General features: G+C 34.8%; 5 protein-coding genes across 6 annotated transcripts; 2 read left to right on the top strand and 3 right to left on the bottom strand.

Moving 5' to 3' along the window:
* Nucleotides 1–4,762: 4,762 nt before the first annotated feature.
* On the top strand, nt 4,763–6,141 carry LOC107073995 (proteasome subunit alpha type-6). The gene is made up of 5 exons (XM_015335003.2): nt 4,763–4,922; nt 5,101–5,195; nt 5,288–5,369; nt 5,444–5,873; nt 5,947–6,141. The coding sequence occupies exons 1-5, from the start codon at nt 4,847–4,849 to the stop codon at nt 6,002–6,004; spliced, it is 741 nt and encodes a 246-aa protein (XP_015190489.1). The 5' UTR covers nt 4,763–4,846; the 3' UTR covers nt 6,005–6,141.
* On the bottom strand, nt 6,042–7,034 carry SmD2 (small ribonucleoprotein particle protein SmD2). Its single transcript, XM_015335004.2, has 3 exons — nt 6,883–7,034; nt 6,394–6,650; nt 6,042–6,324 (listed from the first exon to the last, which is right to left on the bottom strand). Coding segments are annotated over exons 1-3 (276 nt in total). The 5' UTR covers nt 6,885–7,034; the 3' UTR covers nt 6,042–6,307.
* A 112-nt stretch (nt 7,035–7,146) lies between these two features.
* Nucleotides 7,147–9,308, top strand: bwa (alkaline ceramidase). Of its 2 annotated transcripts, none has more exons than XM_015335000.2 (5): nt 7,147–7,388; nt 7,513–7,685; nt 7,861–8,017; nt 8,097–8,334; nt 8,411–9,308. In XM_015335000.2, exons 2-5 carry the CDS (start codon nt 7,593–7,595, stop codon nt 8,730–8,732), a joined length of 810 nt encoding a protein of 269 aa, XP_015190486.1. In that variant the 5' UTR covers nt 7,147–7,388; nt 7,513–7,592; the 3' UTR covers nt 8,733–9,308. The 2 variants fall into 2 exon arrangements, with proteins under 2 accessions (XP_015190486.1, XP_015190487.1); XM_015335001.2 differs by having other exon boundaries at nt 7,147–7,403.
* Nucleotides 9,309–10,347: 1,039 nt separating this feature from the next.
* LOC149033006 (uncharacterized) lies at nt 10,348–12,168 on the bottom strand. The gene is made up of 2 exons (XM_089170976.1): nt 11,353–12,168; nt 10,348–11,251 (listed from the first exon to the last, which is right to left on the bottom strand). Exon 2 carries the CDS (start codon nt 11,233–11,235, stop codon nt 10,348–10,350), a length of 888 nt encoding a protein of 295 aa, XP_089027102.1. The 5' UTR covers nt 11,236–11,251; nt 11,353–12,168.
* Nucleotides 12,169–12,192: 24 nt separating this feature from the next.
* Nucleotides 12,193–13,589, bottom strand: purple (6-pyruvoyl tetrahydrobiopterin synthase purple). Its single transcript, XM_015332405.2, has 3 exons — nt 13,110–13,589; nt 12,926–13,005; nt 12,193–12,858 (listed from the first exon to the last, which is right to left on the bottom strand). The coding sequence occupies exons 1-3, from the start codon at nt 13,172–13,174 to the stop codon at nt 12,581–12,583; spliced, it is 423 nt and encodes a 140-aa protein (XP_015187891.1). The 5' UTR covers nt 13,175–13,589; the 3' UTR covers nt 12,193–12,580.
* Nucleotides 13,590–13,625: the final 36 nt, after the last annotated feature.

The raw sequence follows: 13,625 nt of genomic DNA, 5'->3' as shown, positions 1-13,625 counted from the left end.
ATAGTATAAAAATTGTATATAGTAATAGTGAATAGTGTAGGGGGTAGAGTGGTGAATTGGTTCGAAAAAATTATGAAATAATGAATTGCATCAAATACAGAAAAAAAATGAACTATATTTAATGATAATTAAAAATTTATATTAAAATAGAATAGGTTACACAAAAAAATTATTATAAATTCAATAAGAAAGATTCAATTAAGTTTGATTTGATAAAAGGCATTACAGTATTTTGAAATTTCAAAACAACTTGTAGGAATTTATACAATTTTGATAAATACAATTATCTACTATATATATTATATTTACAATTATTTTAATTATTCGTACAATTTGTTTTTAATTTCCAATATTAATAAATCAGCTAGGATTCCTGGGTATTATATCTTCATAAAATGGCATCAACATCAATTCCCAATTTTCGATAATTGTAATAAAAGCTTCAGCCAGAACCTAGCAGTGGAGCAGACAGGCATATCCCTCATACAGGAACCCTGGATCTATGGTGGACTTGTTAAGGGGATAGATCGCAGCATGGGGACATTGGTATATGACCCATGCGAACCCGGCCCAAGGGCGTGTGTCTTTGTATCCAAAAAGCACCACGCCCTGAGGCTAAGCAGATTCTGCAGCAGAGACCTTGCAGTGGCCTCGGTTAGGTTAAGGTTGGGTGGTGGGCTGACCGACCTTATCGTCTGTTCAGCGTACTTCCCCTACGACTCGGCCAAACATCCGCCTAGAGAGGAACTGAGGGCCGTGGTGGAACACTGCCGCAGAGAAGGGCTGGACCTTGTGATCGGGTGCGACGCTAACTCGCACCACGTCGCATGGGGCAGCTCAAATACAAATAAGAGAGGGACGGCTTTGCTGGAATACCTCTCGTCGTCGAATCTGGAGATCCTCAACAGGGGATCCAGATCAACCTTCGTCACCTCGAGGAGACAAAAGGTGATCGACTTAACACTGGGCACCCCCAGGGTGGCTCGGTGGCTTGAGGAGTGGCGAGTGGACGATGAGGATTCACTCTCGGATCACCGCCGCATCCTCTTCAAGCTCAGGACTGAGACGGCACAGCCCGTCGTCAGGACCTACCGAGACCCAAGGGCCACTGACTGGGCTCTCTACAAGAGGGATCTTGAAGGCAGGCTCCTGGGAATGGGCAGAGGATTAAGGACTGAGGGTTTGATCGTGGAACGAGTGAGCTTACTCTCCTCTTCCATCACTCAGGCCTTCGAAGCTGCTTGCCCTCTTAGGACACGGGGGGACAGGACAAGAGTAGCATGGTGGAGCAAAGAGTTGAGCTCACTGCTCTCGAGTTCTCGCCGCCTCCTAAATAAGGCCTTAAAATCAAATGGCTCTGAAGATTGGGCTAATTATAGAAACGAGCAGAGGGCCTATAAGAAGCTCATTAAGAAATCTAAACGTGAGGCCTGGGGGAAATTCTGCTCTGAAGTTCAGGCCCTTCCTTTAGTGGCCAAACTTCGCAGAGTCCTCGCCAATGGCCCACAACCAAGCCTCGGTGGACTCTCTCTCCCGAACGGGGAGCAGCTTGAGAAACACGAGGACATTCTCGCCCACCTACTGGAGGTACACTTCCCGAGATCCGGTCAGGTCGAGCATAACCCCTCGACTCAATGAGAGCTCCGCGCCACGAGACCGGTGACTGGACCACTGCTGCAGCAGTGGTAACGTATGAAAGGATTCGCTGGGCTCTGGACTCGTTCGACGGGTACAAGAGCCCGGGGACTGACGGGCTCTTCCCCGCCCTTCTTCAGAATGGAGGGGATAGGCTAGTCAAGCATCTGATCCGTGTCTTTAGAACGTGTCTCGCCTTGAGATATGTACCTAAGCCATGACGGGAGATCAAAATAGTCTTTATCCCAAAAACGGGAAAAGACAGATATGACCAAGCCAAGGCTTTTAGGCCCATCAGTTGATGTCTTTCCTGCTGAAAACGCTGGAGAGACTCGTTGATAGGTTTATAAGAGTTGGAGCGCTGGCGAGGATGTCGGTGCAGCCATCGCAACACGCTTACCAAGCGGGTAAGTCTGTCGAGTCGGTTCTTCATGGCCTCGTTCGCAAAATCGAAGATGCCCTCGACAGGAAAGAAGCCACTTTATGTGTCTTTTTAGACGTCGAAGGGGCGTTCGATAACACCTCCTTCGAAGCTATATGCAGAGCAGCGAGGGATTTCCACATCGACGACACTATCGTCCAGTGGTTGGACTTTATGCTCCGCTCACGTATCATCACTGCTAGTCTCAGCGGGACGGACATCAGGGCGCACGTCGGCAGAGGGTGCCCTCAGGGTGGAGTTACCTCCCCACTGATGTGGCTCATGGTTGTCGACGGGCTCCTGAGTAGGCTCGGGGAGCTGGCGGTTAAAACGGTTGGGTTTGCCGATGACATCTGCATAGTGGTCACCGGCAATCACCCGGCCACGATGTCGAGCAAGATGCAAAGAGCGCTCGACATCGTTCAGGATTGGTGCACGTCAATGTCTTTGAGAGTGAACTCGAATAAGACTGAGATGGTGCTCTTTACGAGGAAGAGGCATTTCAATATAAGGCCTCCCTCAATATTTGGAACTGAGCTGACGTTCTCCCGGGAAGTTCGCTACCTAGGGGTGACGCTCGATAGCAAGCTCAGTTGAAAAAGCCACATCGACAACCAGGCCAGGAAGGCTATTAATACCTTCTGGCCCTGCAAGAAGATGTTTGGAAAGACATGGGGGTTAAAACCATGGATGGTTAGGTGGATTTACACCGCCATACTGGTCCCTTAATTGACGTACGCCTCCCTAGTTTGGTGGCCCAGCGTCGAGCGGGCTCAAAACAGAAAAGCGTTAGACAGGGTCTACAGGCTAACAGGGCTGGGAATTACAGGCGCGATGCGCACTACCCTAACCCTGGCTCTAGGGGCCCTGATCAACATCTTACCTCCACACATTGCAGCGGAGGAGAGAGCCAGAAGCGCAGTCTTTAGACTGCTAGTCAGTGGGAGCTGGAGGCGGGCCTCCTACGGGCACGCATCGATCCTGTCAAGAACGGAAGACTTCGAAGAAGTCAACCGCCTTGGGGGTGATTGATGCCCAAAGGAGTACCATTTCCAGCACAACTATGAGGTCCTCTTTCCAGACAGACAGTCATGGGCAGCGGACCCAAATCATTTATTGGCACCCGCAGAGCCCGTCTGGTATACATATGAGGCTAAAGCGGGTTCCAACGCGGGAGCAGGGGTCTGGTCTGGAGGACTTAGGACCGAATTGTCCTACACCCTAACCGGTACCGCCTCTGTTCTTCAGACGGAGCTGTTTGCCATTCGGGCCTGCGCCCACAGTATCCTGGAAAGGGGGTATTATGGCAAACATATTTACATTTGTAGTAACAGCAACACTACGCTCAGACTTGTGCACAGCGCCGTGGTCAAGTCAGGGCTGGTGAAGGACTGTGTCGACTTGTTGACACGGCTAGGCAGTGTCAACAGAGTAAGGTTGCTCTGGGTGCCGGGTCATAGTGGCGTTCAGGGAAACAAAAGGGCGCACGAGCTTGCCAGACTTGGAGCTTCACGGCACGATCCGGTAAACCAATGCCACATCAGCGTGTCAGAGGGGCTTATGCGGAGGAGGTCTAAGAAGTGGGCCACGGACCGCTTCAGGGATCTCTGGGTGAAAAGCCCTGGCATGAGACACACGAAGGCTCTATTTTGAGGGCCCTCGGGGAAGCTAGGTACCGAGTTAAACAACCTAGACCGAGCCCAATTTAGGCTGGTTGTAGGATTGGTCACCGGGCACTGGCACCTTAGAAAGCACTTTACGCGACTGGGCCTTGCACAATACTCGGTTTGCGGCAGGTGCGGCGAAGGGGAGGATACCCCCCTCCATTTCATAACTCAATGTGTTGGGCTCGCGGACGTCAGAAATGATGTCCTTGGGACCACCGCCAACAACTTCGATCTAGTGGGCTCAGGGGTGGCCAGACTGCTGCGCTTTGCAAGGAAGTCGGAGCTGCCCGCGGGACCGCTACGGTCATAGGTTTTCCCTGCAAGGGGCCCGGGCACAATGGTCCAGAGACTGAGCGCCCGGGTAAACAAACCTCAAGAAAAAAAAATAAATAAATAAAAGCTTCTTTCTGGAAATATATTTTTAGAAAAATAAAAAAATTGTATAATATTTGAATGATAAATATTTTAGTATTTTATATTCAGTATTTTAATATTTGGTTATTATTGTTTTAGATAGTATTTTCGTTAGTTTTAAAATATTAAAACCATGATATTTATACCATGATTATTTATCACAAACAATAAGTCTGTAAACAAACGATAAGTTATAGGTTAGGTTTGTACATTTATACACTTGTAATTATTAAATGAGTAAATTAAACTTACACTTATAGAAAACTACTAAAAAAAAAAAAAAAAAAAAAAAAAAACAATTAAATATAAATATCACAATAAAAACTATAAGTATTCCATACTTTAACTAACCACAGCCGTTATTTAAACATACTAAAGATAAACATGGCTGCGCGTTGCATCTGAAGCTGTCCCCCCAAATTTTCAGCCAATAGCAACCCCAGCAATATGTATGGCGCGTTCCTCCTAAAGGGTCTCTAGTGAACAGAAATTAAATCAAAAGTAAGATTTACGTTAAATTAAAAATGATAACGAATTAAAAGTATGATAATAAAATATGCAATATTTTTTGTACATTATACATTAAAATATAAATAAAAAAATAATAATAATTATAATAAATATTAAAGTAGAAATTATAGAAGGAATGATTGGTAGCATGAGTTGACGTTTCATTGAAGACCCAAGAAAATTTAGTTATTATATCAACATGGCGCGAGGTAGTAGTGCAGGTTTTGATAGACACATTACTATTTTTTCGCCGGAAGGTCGACTTTATCAAGTAGGTAAGTAATTAAAAAAAATTAGATTTAAAACTACAATCTATACTAAATTTATTGTACTTTTAATTAAAGTTAAAATATTAACTTTCAAGTTTTTACATTACTGTGTCATGACATGGCGTATTCGAACTTTTCAAACTTATTTAATGATTATTTTTACATTTATTTTTGTATTTTACAGAATATGCATTTAAAGCTATTAATCAAGGTGGTTTGACATCTGTCGCAGTAAAAGGTGTAGATACTGCAGTTTTCGCGACACAAAAGAAAGTACCTGTAAGATAACCTCTTTTCTCACATATATTTCAATAAGATTAACTAACTGCAATCATAAATCTTATGTACTTTTATTAACTTTTTCATTTCAGGACAAGTTATTAGATGCTTCTAGTGTTACCCATGTATTCCAACTTACAGAACACATTGGCTGTGTTATGACAGGCATGATAGGTAAATTAATTCGTATTTTTTATGTTCTTTGGTTTATTATAATTAATTATAATTATATTCTTTATTTTTTATAGCCGATAGCAAATCTCAAGTACAACGAGCAAGATACGAAGCTGCTCATTTTAAATATAAACATGGTTATGAAATACCAGTAGATGTATTATGTCGACGTGTCGCAGATATTAGTCAGGTATACACACAAAATGCAGAAATGCGACCGTTGGGATGTTCAATGATGCTTATTGCATATGATAAAGAAAAGGGTCCGTGTATTTATAAAACTGATCCGGCTGGTTATTTCTGCGGATATAAAGCTATATCTGTGGGTGCTAAGCAAACGGAAGCTAATTCTTATTTGGAGAAAAAGTTAAAGAAGAAACAAAATTACGATTTTGATGAGACTATTCAATTAGCTATTACTTGTTTATCAACTGTTTTGTCTGTTGATTTTAAACCAACAGAAATAGAGGTTGGTGTGGTATCCAAGGACAATCCTAAATTTCGGTAATTGTATATTTTAATGATTTATAAAAATATATCATTTGATAACAATCTACAGTTTTTCTTGTTTTTATAGCGTATTGACGGAACAAGAAATTGATAAACATTTAACAACGATTGCTGAAAAGGATTGATAATTTCACGTAAGGTTCTTAATAAATAAATTATAAAAAGGTTTTATTAATTTTATTTCATTACTTACAAAATTTTAAACAAATGTATGTCATGAAATGGTGCATTTGGTTTATCAATAAATTAATAAACGTCATAATTGAGTAATTTATATTAAAACATTTATTCTTTAGTATAACGAAATCCAATGTAGTTGTTTGGTAATCTATTGTTTAAATTATTTTCCTGATGCTGTTGCCAAAGGATTTCTAAGAACTAGAATGACAGAGTCTCCACGAAGAAACATTTTTGTGATAAATCTATCCTTATTTACAGGTTTTGCCTAAAAAAAATAAACATATGAAAAGGCTAATTCATATCACACATTTGTAATATGTAAAATATTAGTTACCTTCTTTTTTTCCTTTACCGGTACGTGGTAGTTCCGTCCACATTTCTTTTACATTTTCCAATACCATATTACAATGTCTGTCAAATGCTTTTACTCTACCAAGTAACTTTTTATTGTTTCTACAGTTAATCAAAACTTGTGTATTATTCTTAACTGATTGAGTTAATACTGAAAGCGGTCCAGTATTAAATTCTTCTTCTTCCCTCTTTGCTAATTCTTCTGGCGTCATTTCTGACTTAGGTTTCGTTAAGGATGACCTAAAAAATTGAAAATAAAAAAATTTTATTATAAAAAAGTAATATATAAATACACTGTGTTTCATAAAACATTGAAACTTATATCAAATTTATTATAATAAAATAAATATCATGGTTTGCAATACATAACCTATTTAAACAAAACAAAAGTTATTTATTACGCAGTATAGAATTTAAAATCTCAATCAAATTCTTATATATTTTAATTAATATTAAAATTAATATTGCTTACATATTTGTAAAGTTTAATAATTAATGAAATTCCTAGTAAATAAATCTCCGTATTTGCTTTCCGTAATATCAATGCGTTATATTAATCGTATATCAGATACAACTTATTTTCATGTAACTACATCGTATAGTCCAAAGCAAAACTCTTCATATGAATAGGACTTAAAAGAGAGAAATTCCTAACCTCTCATTGGTTAAAAAAGAAATCGTGATATATACACACATTCATATATATAAATAGTGTTCAATAGTTTTGACAGTTCTTGGCACCATCTCAAAACTCAGAACATTGAAGAGTTATTGTTATTAATATTTTTAACATTTAATTACATTAATAATAATAAATATAATAATGTAAAAAATAAATTGTGAAATAGCTCAATGCGTTTAATCATTTCTGACATTGTTTATATTGTTTGTCAAATTCTTTCGACATAGTATGCATATATAAATGCATCAGGTTCCGGCTATGCAACTCAGTCGAGTTTGCAATTTTTCTTTGTTTAGGTAGTTTATATTTTGGTAAAAAAAAATTGTTCATTGTCTTGTCAAACATTTGTTTGGTCTTAATATAATATTATTTAAGTATTTTAATATAATTATTAATATAAATATAACGTTTTATTTGTAGAATATGAATATAAAGGACTAGAAAAATCTGCACAATAGAATTGAGGATTTTATATTTGGAAACAAAGAAACATCATCAACATGTGGAAACCGTTTGAAGCTGGAAGTTCTCCAGTAGATTGGTGCGAAGGAAATTATAGTATATCACCAAGCATTGCAGAATTTATGAATACGGTTTGTGATATAATTTATTTAATATATATTGTTATTTATTAATTTTCTTTGTCTATAATTCTGTACATCAATCAGTTAAGGAAGGTTGACTCATTTCATCATGCCATTTTCTTTGTCATTCATATTCTATTTACTCGTAGAAACAAACTTTATTTATTTTTTTTCTTTGTTTCAGTTGAGTAATGTAGTATTTTTATTACTTCCACCTGTATTAATGCATCTTTTTCGTGATTATGGAAGATTTGTAAATCCAGGAATTCACGTGATATGGTTTCTACTTATGATAGTGGGTGTGAGTAGTGCCTACTTTCATGCAACTTTATCTTTAATAGGTAAAATGTGCATTTAAAATCAATAAAATAAATATAATATATTATTGATTAACAAAAATGTTAATCGTTGTTATTACAGGTCAGCTTTTGGACGAGTTAGCTATATTATGGGTATATATGGCTGGTTTTTGTATGTTTTTCCCAAGGAGATATTTTCCTAATGTTTTCCGTAATGACAGAAAACGTTTTTCAATGTTTGCTACCTTTCCAACATTAATCGCTACTGGTTTGGCATTGGTACATCCAGCATTAAATGCATTCGCCTTAATGAGCCTTGGTATACCAGCATTTGGTTTTATGATAATAGAACTTAAAAGGTATGCTTTGTATTTATAAATCTTTTTATCATGTTTAACAGTCAGTTAATTTGAATTTACATATTTTTATTTAAAGAACAACATCGATGAGAGTTTACAGACTGGGTCTTCGTTGTGCTGCTGTTTGGATTTTAGCTGTCGCGTGTTGGTTAAATGATCGTTTGTTTTGTGATACTTGGTTAAATTTAAATTTCCCATATCTTCATGCCTTATGGCATCTATTCATTTTCATAGCAAGCTATACAGCAGCAGTACTCTTTGCTTATTTTTCCGTGAAGGAAGAAAGACCACAACAATCGCCTATACTTCGATATTGGCCGAGAAATGATTTCGAACTTGGTATACCATACGTAACAATTAAAAGTTATGTTAAAATTGATACAAACAGCAACATATAATTAACATCGAGTATCATGTCAGTAAGGCTATAACGTGCATTTATTATCGAATAATAAAACGGTAGTCGATTAAAAAACGAACAACAATAATGGCGTGCTAAACACAAAATATTTTGTATATCTATTTTATACAAAATCCGTTCTTATACATTTGAGCTGAATGTAAGATTGTTATATCAAACAGTATGTGAGAGGATAACGTATGTTATTATGGAGATTACTTATATTTAAATTAATTATTATATGTATATATTGGAAATTTTATTTTTAAAAAATCTTTTATTTAAATTCGTTTTTAAATTAATTTAATTGTTAAAATTTATTTAAATATTTTATCATATATAATTTGTCCAAAAAAAAGACAATGTGATAATTAACTTATTAAATGTATGATTATTTATAAAATTGTAAGTACATTAATTGAGAATTGAACTTAAATATGTATAAACAATTAAATTGTATTTCATTCAGCTAATTGAAATGAATATTTCAAAGCGAACGTCTTCAAGAAAATTTCCTTTAATTGATATTGTACTTATAATGTATAATTTACAATGATACTAAAACATATGTTGTGATATTTAACTATCGTATAGTATTCCATAAATGTGCATGATATTATATTGCAAGTTTCTATATGTTTTAAAAGTATATTGCATTATTGAGCATGGATAAGAAGAACATATATATATATATATATATATATTGTAGTTATACGTATATATTATTTATATGTAAGTATATATTATGTACACATACATATATAATATCAGATTTGCATACTTAAAACTTAGAAAAGACATATATATACATTTAAATATATATATACTAGGGTGCCCCGGCCACGCGTTGCTGTGGCTTTTTTCGAGGTGAAAACTTTTTCATAATCAGATCGATTTAAAAATCGTTAAATGAAAGAACGTAAAACTGATAAAACAAAGATAATTTATTAATTAATAAAATTCAGTATATAATTTTTTATTCCAGACAAAAAATAGCTTACTCCTTGTAAGTATGTATGTATGTTAGAGTGTGTATATTGTATGTATGTAAGAATGTGGTATATGCGTGAAATAAGCATGGAGCGCTGTGAATGATGAGGGAATATAAAAATAACAAAAGGCAAACATTATTTTTAAGTTATTATAATTTATTCCTTAAAATTATATATCATTAATTAAACAATTAATTCTATCATTAATCGGTTCGCATAATAATCCTTTGAGCTAACGTTCTTGTTTGTTTCAGCTCCTGTAATATTTGTTCATAAAAATTAATTTAAATTTAATACGTTGAATAATTTAATTGTTTTGTTAAATGATTAATGATCAAATTAATAATCAATGAAGTACCTGATACGGGATCTCGTTGTTTTATGTTCATGCAATATCCGTCTTGTCCCTTCCAGAATATTAGCGGATATTGGAGAGCATCATATGAACGATGTGTGTCAGCAATGAACTGAAGATTATTATTTCTTCTACGAATCACAATTTCTCGTGCAGCTGTACAATCGCCAACCATGATTCCAGCAACATCATCAACAACGGGTGCATTGAATCTACGAATATGCTCTCCAGCTGGTGTTTTATCAGGATTAATGACGATAGCGTGATTATCGCTTTGTAATTGGTGCATATGTGATTTGAATATTTTCAACAACTCGTTGTGCTCGTTCAAAAAGAGCATCTAGCTCGCTGACGATGCGCCTGGCATAAAGTGAATCAAGGTTATTATAATCACAACGTGCATTCACGCGATTGGCAAGTGCGCTTTCGGAATCCTCGCCGCCCATAAAGTAGATCTGTAAGAATTTATGTGGTTCGTTTGGCATTGGCAGCAGTGAGCCCATTTTATGATAAACTTGGCCTCTGATTGTGAATGTAGAATTGAATTGTTGACCATTTGCATTAGTATTTCGAACTATTTCTGTTGCTCCGAACGATGTCATTTGAAAGCATGAATTGAAACTTCGAATTGACTTCAGGAACACATTAGAATCTGGATCCGTGCCGATAAGTAAGCCGTTCAATGGTTCAGGTGGTGTTTCAATTTCAGGTAGTTGCACTTTTCCTAACGTGCAACACATCCCAGCTGGCTCATTTTTGAATTTCAGAGCATGACAATGCGGACATTCCTTGTCCATAGCACCAATTACCACTTTTGAATGAGCATAATATTCAATATCGGGCTCATACTGGAATGCTAGACGCAGGAATGAATCAGATATAAATGCTCGATGTACCTGTTGTCGTTGTTGGTCACTTGTTCTTCGTCTATTGACTGTGAAACGGCGTGATTTTCGTTGTTCTAATCTTCTGACTTCATTGCGTTCAGCTCGTGTATCTTCTGGCTCTTCTTGATGCAATTGCGCCATTCTGACACGTGCATCAGTATTTTGTTGCTGGATTTGTTCTTCTGTTCTTTCGGATCTGCTATTTCGCAACTTTCGAGCTTTACTTGTACTGCGGCTCAAATCAGCCCCTTTGCGTTTTCTTGGCATTGTGATTTTCTGGAAACTATGAAAATCTTAATTGTTCAATTACATTTTTTTAATAAAATTAAATTAAAATTACATTTTTATAAGATCAACAACATAAATAAAAAAAAGTATACTTACAACACAAAATCCGTTGTTATTGGAAGCTCGTGTCACGTAATCACTTGAACTCAAAATTGATAATTTAATAAAATTAAATTAAAATTACATTTTTATAAGATCAACAACATAAATAAAAAAAAGTATACTTACAACACAAAATCCGTTGTTATTGGAAGCTCGTGTCACGTGTTGAGTACTTTTGAGGTTATAAAATCACTTGATTAACTAATCGTGCAAAATACACTCAAAATTGATAATTTAATTATTATTGATAAAATAGGAATGATTAAAAGTTAATATAAGAGTTACACTGAGATAGCAAAATAATAATTGTCAACGTTACTACTACACTTGATGCATAAACAATAATGATGGCCGACAACTGTGTAGGGAGTAAAAAATAAAGGAAACCGGCTTCGTTCTCATCCCTACTCCGTGCTGTTTACTGGGTCAGAAGTGACACCTATAAACATCTGGCGGGGATAATAATAACTAAATAAATGACGATTGATCAGTTATCGACCGGAGAGGAAAAATGATTAAATTACTAAAATAGCTATTAAAAAATAAGGGTTGATCGTAGAAGGGTGAAAATTAAGGATTGTATGTATTTTTGTATGCTGTATCATAAAAAAATAGAAATTACAAATTTTGTCTAAAAAATGAAAAAAAAAGTTTAGGGGTGGACTACCCCTAACATTTAGGGGGATGAAAAATAGATGTTGGCCGATTCTCATAGATACCGGATAAGCACAAAAAATTTCATCAAAATCGGTCAAGCCGTTTCGGAGGAGTATGGGAACGAAAACTGTGACACGAGATTTTTATATATATATAGATATATAAATAATATACAAGTCAAAGATTCGTATCAGTGTATTAAAATTAACGATATAAATAATACACGTGTAACAATAAGATTAATAAAGGTATTAAAAATATATATTAAATATGTTAAATCTTAAGAACACATAATATGAGATATAAAAAATATATAAACTATATAGAAAAAATTTAAGAAGCCTTAATACATTCCATATTGTTTATGGAAATAATGTTAATCATTTATATTATATTATTTGCTTTGTACCGTTATAATTAAGTAGTTTATCATGAAATTGGTGTAAGTCCAATTAACAAAAATTTAGAAAACAAAATTGTGATGTTTTATACAATTTTTTTTTAAATGAACACACCACTTTCATTCTAAATGGTCCTTTTTTCTATTAAGAAACAGATGAAACATTTACTCTCCTCTATAATAAACAATATTATTATCAGTTTCATGAATTTTCACTTCATACAATAAATCTGGATTAGGTAATTCTTTTTTCAATTCATTGAAAATATATATAGCTAAATTTTCAGTAGTTGATACAACATTTTTAAAATAAGGTACATCTTTGTCTAAATTTTTATGATCCAGTCTATCCATCAATACATTTTTCATGTACACTTTTAAATCAGATATATTCATAACCATACCAGTTTTAGGGTCTAAGGGTCCACGGACTGTCACTTCAACTGCAATTATTGAAACTTTTGTTGTAGTATTTATAAAATTAAATTATTAATTTAGTATGGAAATTACCTGTATAATTATGTCCGTGTCCCCAAAAATTATTACATTTTCCATATATTTCTTTGTTTTCTTCTTCGCTCAGCTGATGGCTATAACGACGATACAAAGTGAAATTTTATTAAAAATGATACTTGTTATTTTTTTAATTTTGTAGTATAAAAAAAAGATATTGATATATATAAATTATTGATACCTGTGCAACCTGTGACAGCTGGATATTGATTCTTTTCTTGTTAAATAAGCAATTGGTTGGGCCATTTTAAGGGAATTCTTTAACAGTTAACTACAAGTTGAGTTTTAAAGCACGCTTATTCTATTGTAACAGTTTATAACTGTTGCAATATTATACAACGGAAAGTAATTTATATTTATGGATATTTAACTAGAAAAAGTGGTTACTTAAAAAAAATCAAGGACGATTATTGAAAACATTCTATAATCGAGGTTATACGACGTAATTAAACCATTTCAATAAATGTTTATATAATTTCATCATTCAAGTTTTTGACTTTTCAAATTTTCAAAATTATTTTATCAAGAAATTACAAAATATTACAAATATCAAACCTAATACAGAAGTTTCATTGAATACATTTAAAAAAATAAACAATTGCAAGATAAAAAAAATATAAACAAATTGTATAAAAAATAAACTTAAACAAATCTGAAATTTCAATATCTTAAGATATTTGTATATTGTCACGCAAAT

The sequence above is a fragment of the Polistes dominula genome, unplaced genomic scaffold (assembly GCF_049000335.1).
Source record: "Polistes dominula isolate Pdom_NZ unplaced genomic scaffold, Pdom_raw_medaka contig_31, whole genome shotgun sequence".
Taxonomy (NCBI): Eukaryota; Metazoa; Arthropoda; class Insecta; order Hymenoptera; family Vespidae; genus Polistes; species Polistes dominula.
Note: the sequence above shows the minus strand (reverse complement) of the source record. Positions and strands in the feature narration are given on the sequence as shown.

What these genes read in the sequence shown, in the direction of transcription:
- LOC107073995 (XM_015335003.2), top strand. Translation starts at nt 4,847, where the DNA reads ATGGCGCGAGGTAGTAGTGCAGGTTTTGATAGACACATTACTATTTTT. An exon ending in CGACACAAAAGAAAGTACCT is followed by an intron (nt 5,196 to 5,287) that starts GTAAGATAACCT and finishes TTTTCATTTCAG; the next exon opens with GACAAGTTATTAGATGCTTC. An exon ending in AAGGACAATCCTAAATTTCG is followed by an intron (nt 5,874 to 5,946) that starts GTAATTGTATAT and finishes TTGTTTTTATAG; the next exon opens with CGTATTGACGGAACAAGAAA.
- bwa (XM_015335000.2), top strand. Translation starts at nt 7,593, where the DNA reads ATGTGGAAACCGTTTGAAGCTGGAAGTTCTCCAGTAGATTGGTGCGAA. An exon ending in TTGCAGAATTTATGAATACG is followed by an intron (nt 7,686 to 7,860) that starts GTTTGTGATATA and finishes TCTTTGTTTCAG; the next exon opens with TTGAGTAATGTAGTATTTTT. An exon ending in TGCAACTTTATCTTTAATAG is followed by an intron (nt 8,018 to 8,096) that starts GTAAAATGTGCA and finishes TTGTTATTACAG; the next exon opens with GTCAGCTTTTGGACGAGTTA.
- LOC149033006 (XM_089170976.1), bottom strand. Translation starts at nt 11,235, where the DNA reads ATGCCAAGAAAACGCAAAGGGGCTGATTTGAGCCGCAGTACAAGTAAA.
- purple (XM_015332405.2), bottom strand. Translation starts at nt 13,174, where the DNA reads ATGGCCCAACCAATTGCTTATTTAACAAGAAAAGAATCAATATCCAGC. An exon ending in AGCTGTCACAGGTTGCACAG is followed by an intron (nt 13,006 to 13,109) that starts GTATCAATAATT and finishes TCGTCGTTATAG; the next exon opens with CCATCAGCTGAGCGAAGAAG. An exon ending in ACACGGACATAATTATACAG is followed by an intron (nt 12,859 to 12,925) that starts GTAATTTCCATA and finishes CAATAATTGCAG; the next exon opens with TTGAAGTGACAGTCCGTGGA.